This window comes from Entelurus aequoreus, linkage group LG15 (genome assembly GCF_033978785.1).
Source record: "Entelurus aequoreus isolate RoL-2023_Sb linkage group LG15, RoL_Eaeq_v1.1, whole genome shotgun sequence".
NCBI classification, from domain to species: Eukaryota; Metazoa; Chordata; class Actinopteri; order Syngnathiformes; family Syngnathidae; genus Entelurus; species Entelurus aequoreus.
In genome coordinates, this window is record NC_084745.1 from 3,890,024 (window position 1) to 3,911,493 (window position 21,470).

The 21,470-nt window shown below is 42.8% G+C and overlaps 1 protein-coding gene across 1 annotated transcript; it reads left to right on the plus strand.

The window, feature by feature from the left end:
- Positions 1-411: 411 nt before the first annotated feature.
- Positions 412-16,907, plus strand: LOC133629696 (Krueppel-like factor 6). The gene is made up of 4 exons (XM_062020599.1): positions 412-771; positions 5,321-5,906; positions 6,329-6,452; positions 12,953-16,907. The coding sequence occupies exons 1-4, from the start codon at positions 670-672 to the stop codon at positions 13,002-13,004; spliced, it is 864 nt and encodes a 287-aa protein (XP_061876583.1). The 5' UTR covers positions 412-669; the 3' UTR covers positions 13,005-16,907.
- Positions 16,908-21,470: the final 4,563 nt, after the last annotated feature.

Sequence of the window (21,470 nt, forward strand, 5' to 3'; positions counted from 1 at the left end):
TTCAAAGTTTTTTTTTAGAGCGATGTCAACACATACCTCCCCACCACAGCTCGGTGAGCTCATGGTGTCACAAGTGCTACTTGAAGAGCACAGAAACCGAGTGGAGGGAGAAGATGATGCAGTTTGGGGCTCAGATGCGCTGCCTGTGGTGGAAGTGGCTGCTTGCAACACGGCAGACTGGAGCGGGCCGCCATATGCGCGCCCTGCTTATATACGGGCCTAAAAATAACCAGCCAATCAGCGACCGAGCTCTGTGGGTCGAACGGGCCAATCGGCGGGGAGGCCGGGCGCCGTGAAGGCGGAGCCTGGCCGCCATTGGACGCCGGTGATCTCATTTGCGATGCAGGAAGCAGCTCGCCGCTGATTGGCTGAGAGGCGGCGCGCGTCACGGCGCCGTGAGGAAGGAGGGGGTCGGGCTTGGAGGTTTGAATAGGGAAGTTCGCAGAGCGCAGTTGTTGCCCAGCCAGTCCGATGCCGTGTGCGCAAATACCTTCAACTGAACGCCGGAACACAGCGAAGACGGCGGGGGGACGGGACGGAAGGAGGCTTGCTTGAAAAACGCAGCAGGCGGGAGGGAGACGCTCTTCCACTCCACGCGGTTCTCTTTGGGGCCCCATTTTTTTTTCCCTTCTCCTTTTTCGCAGATTTTCACCGAGCAGCTGGAACAAAATGGATGTTCTACCCATGTGCAGCATCTTCCAGGAACTTCAGATAGTTCACGACACGGGCTATTTCTCCGCCTTACCGTCACTGGAGGAGTACTGGCAGCAGGTGAATATGACGTCACTAAAAAAAACGGGCTCACGCGTGCTCGGTTTCCGCCCGGCTTCCGATGGCGTCTGACAGCTGCCACTCCGTTCAGAATCCCGTAGCGCTTTTGTAGAAAACCCCCAGCACGTCGCGTAGGGGCACTGAAACGCGCTGTTGCTCACTTTTAAAAGAATACAAACACTGCGAGTCAATGTTCCTCCACATCGGCCACGTTATTGGGCTAATAATAAGACCCAGGACCAAAAAAACGGGCATGTAAGCGAATTGGCTGTCATTGACGCCGCCTGCGTTAAATGTGTGTTATTGCGATGGCAGTCTGGTGCACACTGCAGTTGCAGTGCAGTTCTGCGCCGCTAGAACCACAACAGCACACACATTTGGACCATCAAATCACAACTCCATTGGAATGCATGGACTCAAGCATGTTGTGTTATTATTTCTGCATGAACCTTGTCTTGGCAGCATCTAAGGAATGGCCCCTGCCTTTCAACGTTAATGGCCCCCAGAGTCAGTGAAAGCATGTGTAGAGTTTGTTTGTATTTGTTTATTTAAAAGGACAACGTGCAGTTACATTAAAAAGATGGCTGCACCATGCTCATTTCCATCTCTAGTCCTTTTATGGTGCATCTTAAATCCGCAATAAAATTACACAGGATTTAAAATGCACAGCAATATTAAAATGACATAATGATAAGCAATTTAAAGTACAATACATGGAGGGCATGTGAATTACAAATCAAGTTACAGTATTTTAGCAGCTTCCATAAAAGTGCAGAAGTATATAAAGTGCAGCAGTTTTGATCAAAGTGCACATACAGTGCAGTAGCCATCAGACGGTACCCATAAGGGTATGGTTCAATAGCTACATACCCCATTGATATTGCATGCATAAAAAAGTAGCTTTCACAGGTTGACGGGGGGGGGTATTTGACACGGCGAGGAAGGATGTGATTGCATGTCGTCGGTATTGCAGAAGCAGCTCAATAGTTGGAGGGGAGGAAGTTGAGTGGCTCGTAGAGCTTCTGTAGAAAACCCCCAGCACGTCGTGTAGGACACTGAAGCGCGCTGTTGCTCACTTTTTAATGAATAGTAACACCGCGTGTCGATGTTCCTCCACATCGGCCACGTTATTGAGCTAATAATAAGACCCGGGACACAAAAAAAACGTGCCTGTCAGTGAATTGGCTGTCAGTGACGCCGCCTGCGTTAAATGTGTGTTATTGCGATGGCAGTCTGGTGCACACTGCAGTTGCAGTGCAGTTCCGCGCCGCTAGAACCACAACAGCACACACGTTTGGACCGTCAAATCTTAATTCCATTGGAATGCAAGGACTCAAGATGTTGTATTATTTATTCTGCATGAGCCTCGTCATGGCAGCATCTAAGGAATCAACGTTAATGGCCCCCAGAGCGGTGTGGTTCAACCTTTTTCCCTTAAAAACCGCCGCCAGCAGAAAATGTTAAAAAATGAAACTCCACCAGGTCGTCGTACCTTATGTTGAGTTTGTTGGGGTTTTCATGTGTAGTGCTTTAGTTTTGTCTGGCGCTGTTATTTTGACGGCCCTTCCTGTTTTGTTGGTGTTTTTCCTGTAGCACGTTCATGTCTTCCTTTTGAGCGCCATTCCCCGCACCTGCTGTGTGTTAGCAAGCAAGGCTATTTAAGTTGTTGCTATCCTTCTCACTGTGTGGACATTGTTGATTGTCATGTCATGTACGGGTGTACTTTGTGGGCGCCGTAAGTTTTTGCTGTCATCCAGCGTTCTGTTTCGGTTTACTTTGCAGCCTGTTCAGTTTTACTTTTGTTTTGCATAGCCATCCCTATGCTTCATTGCCTTTTACTTTTCCTTTTTGTTCATTTTTGGTTCAAGCCATGGGTGTCAAACTCTGGCCCGTGGGCCAAATATGGCCCGCCGTGTAATTTCATTTGGCCCTTGAGGCAATATCAAATTAACATTAGAGCTGGCCCGCCGGTATTATACAGCGGCGATGCCGCTAATACAGTCATACTTGCCAACCCTCATGATTTTCCCAGGAGACTCCCGAATTTCAGTGCCCCTCCCGAAAATCTACCAGGGGCAACCATTCTCCCGATTTCCACCCGGACAACAATATTGGGGGCGTGCCTTTAAGTCACTGCCTTTAGCGTCCTCCACAATCTTGTCGCCACGTCCGCTTTTCCTCCATACAAACAGCGTGCCGGCCCAATCACATAATTCTACGCGGCTTTTACATGCATACTTGGTCAACAGCCATACAGGTCACACTGAGGGAGGCCGTATAAACAACTTTGACACTGTTACAAATATGCGCCACACTGTCGACCTACACCAAACAAGAATGACAAACACATTTCGCACCGTAACACAACATAAACACAACAGAACAAATACCCAGAACCCCTTGCAGCACAAACTCTTCAATATACACCCCCGCTACCACCAAACCCCGCCACCCCACCTCAACTTTTTGAAAGTTGATTTTGCACTGTTAAGTTATATAAGTGTTGCTTGCTCCATATTCAGTGTTAAAGCAAATCAGTGTAGCAAACTGAGCAATAATTAACGTTTTATTAATGCACTTTCTCTTGCTACTTCAAGACTTGAATGTTTGATTCATTTATTATTGTTATTTTTATTTTCAAATGTATTATTAGCCTGTGGAAAAAGTTTATTTTGATATTTACCTCAGAAGGCTGCAAATAGAAAAGAGGCATTCAATTTTTATTAAAATTTTATTTGATATGCCAATGATATTTTTTTATTATTATTAGTATTATTTGAAACTCGATTTTGCATGTCACTATAAAGTTATATAAGCCTTGCTTGTTCAATATGTAATGCAAAACTTGTTTGGATCCCTATTAAAAGGTTAATTTGTTCAACCTTGACCCGCAGCTTTGTTCAGTTTTAAATTTTGGCCCAGTCTGTATTTGAGTTTGACACCCCTGGTTTAAGCATTACATCCCTTTTTACCTGCACGCTGCCTCCCGCTGTGCTCTGCATACCGGGATCACGACAAACCATCCTCGTCTCACCTGGCACATTCCGACTTTTGCAAAGCAATTAACTACCTGCTGCCACCTACTGACATGGAGTATTACGCGGTTACCCTGCGGAGCTCTACACAGCACAGACGCTAAGTAAAGGCACATTATCTGCAGATAATAATTATTTATTTGAAAAAATAAATATTTTTTGGACCAATTAGGTGAAGTTGCATACTTTCCCACGGCACACCAGACAATATCCAACGGCACTGGTTGAAAAACACTGCCCTTGGGCAGTGTTTTTTAACCACTGTGCCGCGGCACACTGGTGTACCGTGAGATATTGTTTGGTGTGCCGTGGGAAATTGTGTCATTGCACCTAATTGGGTTAAAAATACTTTTTGCAAACCAGTTATTGTCTGTGCTGTCAAGAGCTCGGCAGAGTAACCGTGCGATACTCTTCCATATCAGTAGGTGGCAGCAGGTAGCTAATTGCTTTGTAGATGTCGGGAACACGGTTTGTCGTGATCACAATATGCGGGAGGCAGCGTGCAGGTAAAAAGGTTCAACCAAAAATAAACAAAGGGCATTGAAGCTTAGGGATGGCTATGCAAAAACGAAACTAAAACTGGAATGGCTGCAAAGTAAACAAAAATAGAATGCTGGACGACAGCAAAGACTTACAGCATGTGGAGCAGCAGACTGTACATGACAGTAAACAACAAAATAGGAGCGCAAGACAAGAACTAAAACACTACTCACAGGAAAACGCCAAAAAACTCCAAATAAGTGACAGTACTTTGAGACGAGCTATAGTGATGCATGCTTGGTTATGGTTTGAATTCATATCTAACAATTGCAATAACTACTCTTTACTGTCAATATCGGCAATATCAGTTTCATATTTTAATGTTTTCTGCTGTTGGTGTGCCTCTGCAGTTTTTCAATGGAAAAAAAATGTGCCTGGGGTCAGAAAAGGGTTGAAAAACAGCGGCCTAGCGTAAGTGGGAGCGTGTGTAGAGTAGCTTTCGCGGGTTGAGGGGGGGGGGGGGGGGAGTGTTTGACGCGGCGAGGAAGGATGTGATTGCATGTCAGAGGTATTGCAGGAGGAGAAGTGGCTCAATAGCTGGAGTCGGAGGGGAGGAAGTTGAGTGGCTTCCTTAAAAGGTCTCTAAACGCGCTCGGTGAGTCACGGGGCTGGCTGGGATGACAATAAAGCGAGCTGGCGTAAACACGGCAATGATTGATTCGGTTTGTCTTTTGCCTCGGCGCCAAACGCAGACGAGCGCGAGGGAGAGAGCGTGCAGTACGCTCGCCGGCCGCTGACACAACATATATACGTATTTGAAATAGTGGTTGCATCACAGTCGGGGGGGATGACGTGGTTGTTTGGCGAGCGTCTAAACTTAAGCTCGTTTGGCCGCGCCGCATGGAGCGTTTCAGCACATGCATGATTGAAGAGGACGCCGTGCCCCCCCCCCCCCCCCCCCTCTGCGCCACTCTGCGGGGCCGGTGTCATAATTCCTGTTTCCTCACCGCGCTTCCTGCTTGTCTTTTATCCAGACCTGCTTGGAGTTCGAGCGCTACCTGCAGAGCGAGCCCTACGTCTCCACCTCCGACCTGAAGTTCGACAGCCAGGAGGACCTCTGGAGCAAGTTGATCTTGGCCTGCGGGGAGAACGCCGACCCCAAGCTGCCCCCAGCGGCCCACGAGGAGGACAATCACGACAGCCCCATTTTCGACGCCAACAGCGTGAACTCGGACGCCAGCAGCGAAGCGTCGGACAGTTCCGAGGAGCTCTCGCCCACGCACAGCTTTACCTCCAACCCCCTCGGCTCGGCCTTGGTAGGCTCTGGACCTTTCAGCCCGTCCGTCATCAGCACCCCGCCGTCCTCGCCGGAGGCCACCTCGGAGTCTGGCGGCGTGGTGAGCGGCTGGGTGGGCTCGCACGGCGACTTGCACTTGCCGGCCAAAATCAGGAGCGGCGGCGGCGGCAACGGCGTGTCGAAGAGTTCGGAAAAGACGGGAATGCCTTGCGGGGACGTTTCTCCAGACGGCAGGAGGAGAATACACCGGTGTCAGTTCAACGGCTGTCGCAAGGTCTACACCAAGAGCTCCCACCTAAAAGCACACCAGCGCACTCATACAGGTGAGGCTTCTTCTCTGAGGAATGTCATGACACGGCCGAATACCTAAACCATGACCTCATCTGTGTGGAATGTGGCTGACTGGCCCAGTGAGGGACTAGAAGGGGGGGAGGGGCTGCACATGGGAGATTGAGTTTCACCACGGGAGCGGCTGAATGGGCTAGAGTGGGGCGGGTGTGTTATTGTGGGCTCCCGCCGCGTTTGATCGCTCACTTTTCAGAGGTTTACATTTAGAGACGTGAACTGACACGGGTGACTATGCACATCATCGCCGGAGGCATTCCGAGCATGTCGCAAACTGAAAGAAGGCGGCGGGTCACCCGACAGGTTCGGTGGAATTTGTGTCCGGGGCCGATGGTGAAAAGATGTGACACACGTTCATAGAACACGGCCTTTGTTAAATGTCTGCCTGTGGCCTTTGCAGGTGAGAAACCGTACAGGTGTTCATGGGAAGGCTGCGAGTGGCGTTTTGCACGGAGCGACGAGTTGACCAGACACTTCAGGAAGCACACCGGGGCCAAGCCATTCAAATGCAGTCACTGCGACAGGTAAGCCCGCACACTGGATGAGCCTCTTTCTGCCAGGTCAAAGCCGCAAGATGCCACTTGATGCCGTTCTCCCACTTTTGGGGCCTTACACGTGAACAGGTGGCGATTTGAACTCTTCAGCGTATCCGCTGATCAGAAAGTCATTTCCAAGTTAAGATAAAACCTGGACAAACCACATGTCAACACATGCACCAGTTCTTAGGAGGTCAACTAAACCAGATCCAAGAAGACGACAAGAATACACACCAGGGGCCGTACTTATCAAGCTTCTTAGAATTACTCCTAAGAAGTCTGCTAAGAGTTGACTTAAGAGTAAATAAATTCTTCGCTGAAAGCTGCACTTAAAAGTTAGTTATCAAGCGTCTTACTCACACTTTCAGCGAAGTGTAGGACTGAATCTTAAGTGTCACACTCAGAGCTGAATTATGACATTACTATGTGCCGTAAACGGAATTTTAGGTGACGTCATTTCTGTGTCCATAGAAATGACCAATCACGGAAGGGAATCCCTTGTCTAAGAATAAAGAAATATCTTGGAAATATTGAAGTGGACAATGGGAGTGTATATTTTGACAATAAACTACAAAATAATACAAAACAAACTAGTCCCCGCCGGCACTCACGCTACCGCTCCCTCTCTTCTCTCGCCCACACACTCACTGACGTCACTCACCTCACGGCCACACACATACGCTACTGTCATAACATTTTCTTTACAATTCATTAATTAGGCAACTAATTTGAAACTGGTGTGGGTGGCTCTATATATACTAGCCCACTGCAGACACATGCAGAAATCAACAAGGAATCGAAAAGTATTAAATCTGTGACAAAAATAATATCCGCTCTGTCTAAACGATACCGTTTGATCAGCTGCTCGTCATCAAAAAAAAACAAAACATTGTTCCGTTCCCTGAACGTTGGCGCACGTCTCTCTCGCCTCAGTGCCATCCCCTGCTGGCAACTCCTAACCACTTAAGACACCTCTGAAGGTCTCTTAAATATCGTGGAGAGTAGGAGTGATTCTTAGACTTAAGAACGTTGATAAAAAGCTTTTATTCTTAAGTTTGAGAGTAGGACTAAATTTCGCAAATTCTCAGGACTTAAGTGTAAAATGGCACTCTAAGAAGCTTGATAAGTACGGCCCCTGGTGTGTTTGGATGTTTTGTGTTTTAGGGCTGCAGCTATCTTTTCTTTTAGTCTCTGAGGGGTCTATCGATTAGTTGGAGCGGCGTGGCTCAGATGGCAGAGCGGCCGTCCAGAAACTTAAAGGGTTCCTGGTTCCGGTCCAGCTTCTGCCGTTGAGTCCTTGGGCAAGACACTGCACCCACTTTGCTAAATGTAGTGTCGATAATGGGGTTCACACTCCAGAAAACGTGCAATATAAATATTCACTTCACTCGTTTGTTCGATTAATGGAGTATTCTGATAAAACACACTTCATGTCTTCGGTGTGTCTTTTAGTGGAAATGGTTGAAATAATCAACTTTTCTGCTTGCCATAATACTCATTATTTATTTGCCAATCAAACATTGAAATTGCACTTTTTTCATTGATACAAATAAAAACTCTCCATTGTTCGCCGCCACACCACCGCTCTCATGTACGCTCTATTGCAACGGCCATGTGGAAACTATGTCGGCGTATTTAAAGTTCCGGGCACTCCATGTGGTCTGGATTTGATACATTTTTATTAGTTACCCTCATTAAATGTTTAACTGAAGCAACAGAATGTAATTTACATTATCAATTAAATTGATGTAATCGTTGCAGAGTTAACATTTCAATGTTTTGCTGTAGTTTTCTCTTTTGAGCTTTGTTCTTTAATTTTATTTTTCGCAATATTTAATGGTACATGCAAATATTTGAAGTTAAAAAATAAAATACAAAAAATGTTCAGCTTCAAAAACTGTTTTTAATATCTTTTAATCAATGTGTTCATATATTTTAATGTATGCCAATACTGCTAAATAAATGTATTGCAGTAACATCCTTATTTGGAAAATATATGTTTGAATCGTTAAAGGACTTAAACATCCACAGGACATTTCTACATGCTAACAAACATTTGATTGACGTTTAAAAACGCCTGTCTGATATATAAACGTTTACACGGATTAGCTCCGCCCCCACTAAATAATTTAAAACATTTGTACGCGCGTACAACACTTAAGACTTTTAGTATATCAGCATGTGGAATTAAATTATGGAATAGATTAAGGAAATAGATCAAACAATGTACTAATATATAAAGTACAAAGAAGAAGATAGACATTCTGAATTTATTGATAATGTTATTTATCTCACCATATGAAATATAACTTACTTCGCTAATTATTACTTATGTTTAATGTAGGGCTGCAACTAACGATTCATTTGATAATCGATTAATCTGTCAATTATTACTTCGATTAATCGATTAATAATCGGATAAAAGAGACTAACTACATTTCTATCCTTTCCAGTATTTTATTGAAAAAAAAACAGCATACTGGCACCATACTTATTTTGATTATTGTTCCTCAGCTGTTTGTACATGTTGCAGTTTATAAATAAAGGTTTATTTATTTATTTATTTATTTATTTTTTATTTTTTTTAAAAGCCTCTGCGCATGCGCATAGCATAGATCCAACGAATCAATGACTAAATTAATCGGCAACTATTTTTTTAATCGATTTAATCGATTAGTTGTTGCAGCCCTAGTTTAATGTTATCACTTGGGGAGTATATTGTGAATACATTGAGAACAGGAAGTGAACAAAAGTGTTTACTATAGGAAAAAGGGTAGGATGAAATAAGCTCTGCTTCCTCCTACTCCTTTTCCAACATGTTGAATAGAGAAACTGGAAATTGTGATGTATCATGTTGTATGCATGCATGTGCGATGTATCATGTTGTATGCATGCGTGTGTGATGTATCATGTTGTATGCATGCATGTGTGATGCATCATGTTGTATGCATGCATGTGTGATGTATCATGTTGTATGCATGCGTGTGTGATGTATCATGTTGTATGCATGCATGTGTGATGCATCATGTTGTATGCATGCATGTGTGATGCATCATGTTGTATGCATGCATGTGTGATGTATCATGTTGTATGCATGCGTGTGTGATGTATCATGTTGTATGCATGCATGTGTGATGTATCATGTTGTATGCATGCATGTGTGATGTATCATGTTGTATGCGTGCATGTGTGATGTATCATGTTGTATGCATGCATGTGCGACGCATCATGTTGTATGCATGCATGTGCGACGCATCATGTTGTATGCATGCATGTGCGACGCATCATGTTGTATGCATGCATGTGCGACGCATCATGTTGTATGCATGCATGTGCGACGCATCATGTTGTATGCATCCATGTGCGACGCATCATGTTGTATGCATGCATGTGCGACGCATCATGTTGTATGCATGCATGTGCGACGCATCATGTTGTATGCATGCATGCGCGACGCATCATGTTGTATGCATGCATGCGCGACGCATCATGTTGTATGCATGCATGCGCGACGCATCATGTTGTATGCATGCATGCGCGACGCATCATGTTGTATGCATGCATGCGCGACGCATCATGTTGTATGCATGCATGCGCGACGCATCATGTTGTGTGCATGCGTGCGCGACGCATCATGTTGTGTGCATGCGTGCGCGACGCATCATGTTGTGTGCATGCGTGTGCGACGCATCATGTTGTGTGCATGCGTGTGCGACCCATCATGTTGTGTGCATGCGTGTGCGACGCATCATGTTGTGTGCATGCGTGTGCGACGCATCATGTTGTGTGCATGCGTGTGCGACGCATCATGTTGTGTGCATGCGTGTGTGATGCATCATGTTGTGTGCATGCGTGTGTGATGCATCATGTTGTATGCATGCGTGTGTGATGCATCATGTTGTATGCATGCATGTGCGATGCATCATGTTGTGTGCATGCATGTGTGATGCATCATGTTGTATGCATGTTCCAAATAATAAAAGGTCATTTAATCAAGGTCATAATGTGAGCATCCTGACATGTTGTTATTGTGATGTCATTGCAATGTAATACTTACACATTTCTCATTTTTTAATGTTATTTTCAAAGTCGTTACTTGGCTTTTTAGCTCTCATTTTAATCATCAGAACATAATGAGTCTGTGCTTGTGATGCTGACCTTTCTGCATGTTTCATTATTCATCTTATTCTTATTGCATCGTATGAACACATCGCAGTTAGCTTGTGGCTACCTAAACCCGACATATTTACATACTGTATATGTACAGTAGAGGCCAAAAGTTTGGACACACCTTCTCCTCATTCAATCTTTATGTTCATGACTATTTACATTGTAGATTGTCACATCAAAACTATGAATGAACACATGTGGAGTTATGTACTTAACAAAAAAAAAAGGGTGACATAACTGAAAACATGTTTTATATTCTATTTTCTTCAAAAATAGCCTACTGCTTTGCACACTCTTGGCATTCTCTCCATGAGCTTCAAGCACACCTGTGAAGTGAAAACCACTTGAAGCTCATGTATGTATGCGTGTGTGTATTAGGGCTGCAACTAACGATTAATTTGATAATCGATTAATCTGTCGATTATTACTTCGATTAATCGATTAATAATCGGATAAAAGAGACAGACTACATTTCTATCATTTCCAGTATTTTATTGGAAAAAAAACAGCATACTGGCACCATACTTATTTTGATTATTGTTTCTCAGCTGTTTGTACATGTTGCAGTTTATAAATAAAGGTTTATTTTTGTAAAAAAAAAAATATATATATATTTTTAAAAAGCCTCTGTTCATGCGCATAGCATAGATCCAACGAATCGATGACTAAATTAATCGGCAACTATTTTTATGATCGATTTTAATCGATTTAATCGATTAGTTGTTGCAGCCCTAGTGTGTGTATATATATATATATATATATATATATATATATATATATATATATATATATATATATATATATATATATATATATATATATATATATATATATATATATATATGTATATATATATATATATGTGTATATATACACTACCGTTCAAAAGTTTGGGGTCACCCAAACAATTTAGTGGAATAGCCTTCATTTCTAAGAACAAGAATAGACTGTGGAGTTTCAGATGAAAGTTCTCTTTTTTTCTGGCCATTTTGAGCGTTTAATTGACCCCACAAATGTGATGCTCCAGAAACTCAATCTGCTCAAAGGAAGGTCAGTTTTGTAGCTTCTGTAACGAGCTAAAGTGTTTTCAGAGGTGTGAACATGATTGCACAAGGGTTTTCTAATCATCAATTAGCCTTCTGAGCCAATGAGCAAACACATTGTACCATTAGAACTAGGGATGTCCGATAATGGCTTTTTGCCGATATCCGATATGCTGATATTGTCCAACTCTTTAATTACCGATACCGATATCAACCGATACATACAGTCGTGGAATTAACACATTATTATGCCTAATTTGGACAACCAGGTATGGTGAAGATAAGGTACTTTTTAAAAAAATGAATCAGATAAAATAAGATAAATAAATTAAAAACATTTTCTTGAATAAAAAATAAGGTAAAACAATATAAAAACAGTTACATAGAAACTAGTAATTAATGACAATTTGTAAAATTAACTGTTAAAGGTTAGTACTATTAGTGGAGCAGCAGCACGCACAATCATGTGTGCTTACGGACTGTATTCCTTGCAGACTGTATTGATATATATTGATATATAATGTAGGAACCAGAATATTAATAACAGAAAGAAACAACCCTTTTGTGTGAATGAGTGTAAATGGGGGAGGGAGGTTTTTTGGGTTGGTGCATTAATTGTAAGTGTATCTTGTGTTTTTTATGTGGATTTAATTTTTTTTTAAAAAAAGATACTGATAATAAAAAAAACGATACCGATAATTTCCGATATTACATTTTAACGTATTTATCGGCTGATAATATCGGCAGACCGATATTATCGGACATCTCTAATTAGAACACTGGAGTGATAGTTGCTGGAAATGGGCCTCTATACACCTGTGTAGATATTGCACCAAAAAGCAGACATTTGCAGCTAGAATAGTCATTTAGCACATTAGCAATGTATAGAGTGTATTTCTTTCAAGTTAAGACTAGTTTAAAGTTATCTTCATTGAGAAGTACAGTGCTTTTCCTTCAAAAATAAGGACATTTCCATGTGACCCCAAACTTTTGAACGCTAGTGTATATATATATTTTTTCCCCTCCACTAATTAAATAAGATTAGTCTTATTGAAATGTGTCTTGTTGTTGTCTCCTTCCCCCTGTTTTTGTGGTGTTTTGTGGGCATTTGCATTACCAACATTTCAATATATATACTGTTATATATGCATTGTAAAAATAGAAAATCCTAAATAAATGTTAAATAAAAAAAAGGAAGCTAGCCCTTTTAAATGTGTGTGCATGAAAGGGTTAAGTTGTGGTCTCCTCCACTCACGTCTGACTTTCCCTCCCCAGATGTTTCTCCAGGTCCGACCATCTGGCTCTTCACATGAAGAGGCACATCTGAGCACCAAAACCAGGGCAACGCAGCGGAAGGCAAAAGTTTTTTTCTTTTTCGGTTGTTGTTTTTTGTAAAAGGGGGGTTGGGGAAGGGGGGGACAAAAAAAAAGGGCTGCTCCGACCTTGGTCTGGTGGTTGACCTTGTCCCAGAGAGCAGAGTGCGTTTCAGCCAAAGCATGCTGTTTTGCACCGTACTGGAAGCCAGGACCTCTCTGGAGGGGAGGGGAGGGGCGCCCTGAAGGTGGACAAAGTCATCAAGGAGAGGGAGCCAGCGGTTTTTTGAGGTGGAACAAAAGAAGAAGAAGAAGAAGGACTGAGTGGTTTTGTGAGCGTGGTGCATGATGTTGTGGGACAGCAGATACACTGGTACTTGGCAAAAACTTATCTGAGGTGAGCGCCAACGCACTGTGAATGTCAAGCCCCGCCTCCTTCCCGAAAGAACACTCTGGAAGGAAAGAGGAGGGATAGCGGGATGTCCCGAGGGGGGGCGGGCACCGTGGACTGAGTGGGCTTTTCTCGGGGAGGTGTTCCTGCCATGTCTCCCCAGTGCCAGTTTGTCTGGCACCCGGACTCTAGGGTGGAGGACCCCCCCACCCCCCTCCCCAATGTTTGAGAGCAAAGAAAATCACATCAACCCCCCCCCCCCCCCCCCCCCACAGTCACTGTATGAGAGGAGTTACTTTTTGTTTTGGTGCAGCTACTAAATGTGCAATGTGTTCTTATTTTTTGTACCAGCTCCAAAGCGTCCTTTTGTAGTCCAGGCGTGCTCGGGAGGCGGACTGGACTATAACGTCAGTATCATAGACAGGTGTTGCATGGTCCTAGGGGTTCTACGTTTCCACTTTCCACTATAATCAGGACTGCAGATACTTTGAAGAGAAGTGCAGCTAAAAGATGTTACAATGTTGTACATAAAGCCTCGATTTTCTTTGGGGGGGGTTTTTGGAACCGATTCCTCCGCATTCCTGTGCTCATTTCACCACTGCTTGCTCTTCCTCATCCGTCTTATGCCTTGGGGTGGCCATTTTTTCTACTTTGTGTCTATCTAATAATGCACTGTTGACCTGAATGGTGCCTTATGCAAAGGGCGGCGGGTCGCTCCCCTCGGTCGTTTGGGCGATCTCCACACGCTGGATCAAGGCTCAATTACACACCTTTTGTTGCTCTAAAAGGTTCATTAAGTCTTCTTATTCAGATACTCTTTCAAATGTTCTTGGAATCAGACAATATCTTGGGTATATTAGAGTCTTCTTCTCTATGAACAGGCCAACCTCAGAACAGAAGACATGCACTCACCTGGGCCATGAAAAAAGGGGAACAACAAGGAAAAGAGAACAAAGACAAACCTGAAATAAAGAACAAAAGAGGTCATAACCTTAGCATACATTAGCGGAGTAACTGAACCAATACAGCGGGTCATGAAATAAACACAAGAGTTAAACCTCACACAAAAACAAGACAGTTACCGTAATTTCCGGACTATAAGCCGCACCTGACTATAAGCCGCACCAGCTAAATTTAGGGGAAAATACAGATTGCTCCATATATAAGCCGCACCCGACTATAAGCCGCAGGGTTTTGATGTGTAATTAGCGTAGTATATAGGGGTTCCTGCTACCACGGAGGGGATTGTCGGGACAGAGATGACTGTTTGGGAACGCAAAGCGTCCCATTTATTAACAATAAATCTTTCAATCATTCAATCAAACTTTCACATCTTTGACATGGCGAACAGCATTCGTGCAGAGTACAAATAATACAACGCTGCAAAGTAATACAAAGTGCTCGCCTGTACGTTATCAAAATAACCAGCCTACCGGTATATGAAAAGTCAGTCTTTAATCATTGTGTCATCGTCTTCCTCCTGCGTACTAAAACCACCCAAATCGTCTTCGTCGTGTCGGAGAAGAACAGGCCGTATATAAGCCGCACCCTTGTATAAGCCGCAGGGACCAGAACGAGGGGAAAAAGTAGCGGCTTATAGTCCGGAAATTACGGTACTTGTACATCCAAAAGACAAAATAGAACAAGACAAGAAATGCAACGTCATTTACGAAATGCGAGAAAGAGACAACTGGAAGGTTTACAAGAAGCCTAAAACAAAAAACCCACCAGGAAATCTTAAAATCAGCCATATCAGATCATTGCAAAAATAAATAATCAATCAATCAATGTTTATTTATATAGCCCTAAATCACAAGTGTCTCAAAGGGCTGCACAAGCCACAACGACATCCTCGGTACAGAGCCCACATACGGGCAAGGAAAACTTACCCCAGTGGGACGTCAATGTGAATGACTATGAGAAACCTTGGAGAGGACCGCATATGTGGGTAACCCCCCCCTCCCCCCCTTATCATGGACCCGGACAACGGCAAAAATCACCGGCACAGAAAGTAACACATTCAAACGATGGATTAAGGAGGTGTTTGAACTAAGGAAGCGGCCCAAGGAAAGCATCAATGGGGATGAGGGAGCGTACCTGGGACTCTCCGCCTCCATTAACTGAACCAATACAGCGGGTCATAAAAAAACACAAGAGTTAAACCTCACACCAAAACAAGACGGTTATTTGTACACCCAGAAGACAAAATAGAACAAGACAAGACATTCAATGTCATTTACGGAATCCCGTGTGAATCATGCAAGAAATCCTACATGGGAGAAACAGGGAGGACATCAGAAAGAATGTAAGAAAGAGACAACTGGAAGGTTTACCTAGTAGGTTAACCTACTCAGTGGCCTAGTGGTTAGAGTGTCCGCCCTGAGATGGCTAGGTCGTGAGTTCCAACCCCGGCCGAGTCATACCAAAGACTATAAAAATGGGAGCCATTACCTCCCAGCTTGGCACTCAGCATCAAGGCTTGGAATTGGGGGTTAAATCACCAAAATGGTGAACATTTCACCATTCCTAGTGTGTGTGTGTGATAATCATTGGTACTTAATTCATTACAAGAAGCCTACAACCACGTCATGGACCGAGACAACGGCAAAATCATCGGCACAGAAAGTAACACATTAAGGAGGCCTTTGAACTAAGGAAGCGGAACAAAGAAACCATCAATCCCTCCTCCGTTAACCATCAGGTAGACTTGACAGGTGTGCCTGGTTGGCCACGCCTATAAGAACAGCTGATAGGCAACACATCAAAGTGGTCATGTGACCCTATGTCAGGTAAAAATTATATTTAATATACCGGAAATAATGTCTGATTACAAGAACATTTAAAGGAGTTGTTTTGTTTCAGCTCCAATTGTGTACATAGATGAAATGTTGTATGTTTCGAGCACTTATTGTTTTTGTTATTAAAGATGCTAACTACTGTGTAGTATGTACTGATGTCCATCAAACACAGCTTAAAAGGTACATTTTTTGGGGGGGAGGGGGGTGGTCGTCCTCTTTAGCTGCGAGGGGCTAAAGATGGATTGTCGCTAACAGGCTAGCGCCTGGCGGTAATGAATGGCTGAAGGCTTGTGTTGGCGTTCCCCAGACTGCTGACTGCGGAGGTTGCGTGTTGGTATTGACCCGTCTGGGGAGCGTGGCGTTTAGCCGCCAGTGTGGGGACGTCTCCACGAGACCGGGAGGGTGGAAAGGAAAGACTTGGAGGCACGGTTCCGTTCAAGTGGTAATTGAGCCTTGAGAAAGCAGTTTGCTCGCATCTTTTCCACTCGCCGCCATCTTTCATGCCACTATTCCAACTCTTCTGTCTCCCACACACACACACACACACACACACACACACCGCTTTGGTCTCCACCCCATCTTTGTATGAAAATAAAAGGAAAAAAAACACAACTTTTGTAAAATTATGTTTATGCTTTATGAAATTTTTATTTGGAATTGTTTTGCAAAATTGTTATATTTCTGTATGAATGTATTTTTTATTGGAATAATAAGAACTTCTTATCTGACCTTGTCTGGCTTTTATTCCTCTCGCTCGCCTTCAAAAGTGACATTTCAAGTGGAAATAACAAATTGATAGGGGTGTAACGGTACACAAAAATGTCGGTTCGGTACGTACTTTGGTTTAAATGTCTCGGTTCATTTTCAGTACAGTAAAAAAACAATAAAATATACATTTTTTGGTTATTTATTTACCAAATTTGTAAACAATGGCTTCATCCTTTTAACATTGGGAACACTATAATAATTCTGCCCACGTTAATCAACATTAAACTGCCTCAAGTTGTTGCTTCGATGAAATAAAAGTTTTCTTCTACATACAAAAAGTGCAACATTAAACAGTTTCAAGTCAACTCATCATGCTTAATTTATTACAGCGTTTTTATGATGTAAATGTTATATTTTTATCAACATGTGCTAGCAGGGACCCTGCCATTCAAAACTAGGCTGCTGCATTACTAATGATTCATGTAACTATAGCTGGAAAAATGGTACAATAGCAATAGGAGAGACTATTCATCCCTGAACACCATGGAGTTCATGTAGGCTTCATGATGCACTTACATTATTATATCAACTATCAGAGACAGAAACTCTTCATTTAACATAATGTCCTTTTTTGCTGCTTCAACACAGAAAAAGGTCAAGTGAAATAACAGACAAACAGGGCTTTGCTGTCCGTAACACACACACACACACACACCGCAAAATGAGCTAACGTTACGCTAAAAGCGAATTAGCCTTCACCTCAAGCCAGGACTGCGAGCGAGCTGAGCTGCCTTTTATATTTCTAGAAGGTCAACGGGCTCATAGTGATGTTACTAGTAGTTGACTGGGAGGTGTTTGTTATCATATGGGGAGAGTCCGCAGCCTGATGATTACCTGCTAAACGCTAAGCATTGACTACAAGCGCTCTGAATACGCACTGCTGATTGGCTATTACCACTCTGTGTGTAACCAATCAGATGGTTGAGTGGGTGGGACAATGCTGGGTGCTGTGTAGAGGACTGACAGAGACAGGCAGAAGGAAGCGGAGGCGGCTACTTCATATGTTCGTGTGGAAACTCGTTCGGTACACCTCCGAACCGAACCGAAACCCCCGTACCGAAAGGGTTCAATACAAATACACGTACCGTTACACCCCTACGAATTGAGGCTTTTTTTCCAGCCTCACCTCGTGCCGACTCGTATGAAAATAATCGCCAAAACAAACAAAAAACACCCCCAGAAAAGTTGTATTTAAAATTCCGAGAGATCCCCTCTCCTTAAAGCGCGCTCACCAAAGCAGTTTAAATAATTGATCTGCATTTCTTGTAGGCCCGTGGCAATTTCATTACCGAGCCACTTTATACGTTTGTTTGATGATTCCCCTCCCTAATGCAGATAATGATACCAAACAGCAGTGGATAAAAGCAAAGAGGCGAGTTGAAGATGCAAACTGAGGAGAACTAACGCTGATGACCTAGAATGGGCAGGCAACTTATTAGCGCCTCTGATTTCCAGTAAAAGACCCTTTTGCTCTTCCAAATGAGCCTTGCCAGCAGACGCTAATTAAGCCCATGTTTCAAGCATCTCTGGGTGCGGAGTGTTGTTAACTAACACTCCTTGATTCATTTCTACGTGCTGCACCGTGCAAACTGCATGCATACAGCGTGCACTTGCATGGAGGATGCAAACACCTCCGCATGCTAACTAACACTTGAACTAAGGAGCAAATTGGTGGATTGTTGGGTGGGAAAATACAACATTTCTGGTTATAAAAACCATATTAGATTAGTTTAGTCTTGTTTTTGTGCACTGCAAAAACTGAAATTCCAGTCCACTCCTTTCTCCTTGGGCTATAAGATCAGACCCGTTTGGCACCCAGCTTCAACCTAATGTCCCTTTAAGGAACACGCCAAGGCAATTCCCTCCTACACATAATTAGAACCTTGTAATTAGCCGCAGGAATGAAGCAATCTCTTCTTCTTTTATTTATTCAACGACCAGACGCCTTGCCGATGTCTAGTCAGGTCCATTTTCATTAAAAAAGTGCATTAAAAGGATCATATTAGGATTATTTCCTCCATGTAAACACGTCCTGGTGGTCTACGTAACATGTCATGATGGTTCTTTGCTCTACATGTTGATGTTTATTTGTTTACTTCTAGTCACCTAGATAGTTAATAGTGTGAGAGTCCAGTCCATAGTGGATCTAACATAATAGTGTGAGAGTCCAGTCCATAGTGGATCTAACATAATAGTGTGAGAGTCCAGTCCATAGTGGATCTAACATAATAGTGTGAGAGTCCAGTCCATTGTGGATCTAACATAATAGTGTGAGAGTCCAGTCCATAATGGATCTAACATAATAGTGTGAGAGTCCAGTCCATAGTGGATCTAGTTAATAGTGTGAGAGTCCAGTCCATAATGGATCTAGTTAATAGTGTGAGAGTCCAGTCCATAGTGGATCTAACATAATAGTGTGAGAGTCCAGTCCATAGTGGATCTAGTTAATAGTGTGAGAGTCCAGTCCACAATGGATCTAGTTAATAGTGTGAGAGTCCAGTCCATAGTGGATCTAACATAATAGTGTGAGAGTCCAGTCCATAGTGGATCTAGTTAATAGTGTGAGGGTCCAGTCCACAATGGATCTAGTTAATAGTGTGAGAGTCCAGTCCATAGAGTCCAACAGAGGCTTCACTACACATTTGGTGGCCTGTCCCCAGACCAAGGCACAATAAGACATATGGGATTAATTAATTGCTCTAATAATAACTTAATCTTCTTTGATACTTTCCATTAGTTTTGGATGATACCACACATTTAGGTATCGATCCGATTCCAAGTAGTTGCAGGATCATACATTGGTCATATTCAAAGTCCTCATGTGTCCAGGGACATATTTACTGACTTTATAAACATAATATGAAAAAATATTTTGTGATGCTAAAGAATATGGATTTCCCGTAAGTGTTTTGCATTTTGTTTCGTTTTTTTGTCCTAGCCTGTTCTGGTCAGTGCACTTGCCCGTTGCCCCCGTTTACCACACGCTCCAACCTCGTTCAACCGCATCCTTGAAATCACAACAACCTCCGGCGTCTCCCATGATGCACCAATGGACAAAACATAACTCGATTTGAACAGTAAACGAACAAACAGATGAATAATAGTTTTGAACAAATACTACGATTGGAAATCATCCAATCAGAGGCGGGCCGTGCATTTCCCACCTAGGCCTTCAGTGAGGTCTTTCTTAGTCCGACTTCAATAATTACCTCTCGAAATACCATCATTTGTGTCGTCACATGACCACGGCTTGAAATATACTATACAGAAACACGCCTGCGTACAACTGAGCATGTGTCACTAGTGTACCAAATGGTGTACCAAATGGGATATTTTTTGGCACATTTAAAAATCAATAAACCTGCATGGGACGTGGTACTATCAAAACTAAAATAATTGTAAAAAACATATTGAGTGTGAACAAATATATTTGAACTCACAATTTGTAAAGCCATTGGTACTGCTCATAGTTGGTTGATTCGAGTAGAAGTGGCAGGCCAACCTTAACTAGCTTAACTAGTTTCTGGGTCGGCCGACCTCGTCTCACAAGATGTAGTTTCTATTTAAATATCCTTTCTTGAAATTGACCTTGCAAATATATATCTGCCACCTAATCAACGCATAGCTCTGCTTCTTTGTTGATTATAAAAAATGAGTGCCGCTGATTTCTCCGCTGGCCGGGTATGGTTCCGGTACCCCTTTCTGCTTTGGTAAATCCCAACTTGTGATTGGATACTCGGGAGTGACAAGTGAGTGTCCAATCACAGTCACGTTCAACGTAAGGCTACTGTCAACAACTTGTAATCTGATCGGGTATCGCAACTGTCTGTTGACTGAATGTCCGCCGTCCGTTAAACTGCACAGCTGCCATGTTGGTTCAGAAAGCCTCCGGCAGAATTCAGACAGCGCTGGCAACTAGCTAGCTGCATTTTGATTGGATCAAAGCTCTAACTTAAAAAAGCAACACTGGAGCCTAATATGACATTAAGAGAATATGGTGAATACTTTTATATATTTATGGAAAGTCAATGAAAAATAAAATCAACTTTTATTAATTAATGATCATGATTTATGTTAGGCCAGCAGACCACTGGATCCAATATGTTGCTGCATAAATTAGCAGCCTTTGTAACCCATTTTAAAAGGTTTTTATGATCATATATCTGCCAAATAATGTATCAAGACATACTATATATCGTTATGAAAGAAAGTGAAGTATAGACTTTAGGCCATAGCACATTTTCAATAACCTTCTGAGCAGGCCTGGCCCTAACCAATCTGGCGCCCTAGGCAAGATTTTAGGTGGCGCCCCCCCACATCGGCAGTGAAGTGTATATACTCACAAGAAACCGAATAGCTTTGTCTTTGACCTTTTTTTTTTACTTAAAAAAAGCAAATTAACATATTATATGAGAATGTTATGTTATGATTATCTTTAACCGAATCACAGCAGTGCTCAAATTAAAAAACAGCATTCCCTCTCATGTGATATTGCTTTATTAACATTAATGATGTGCACTTTA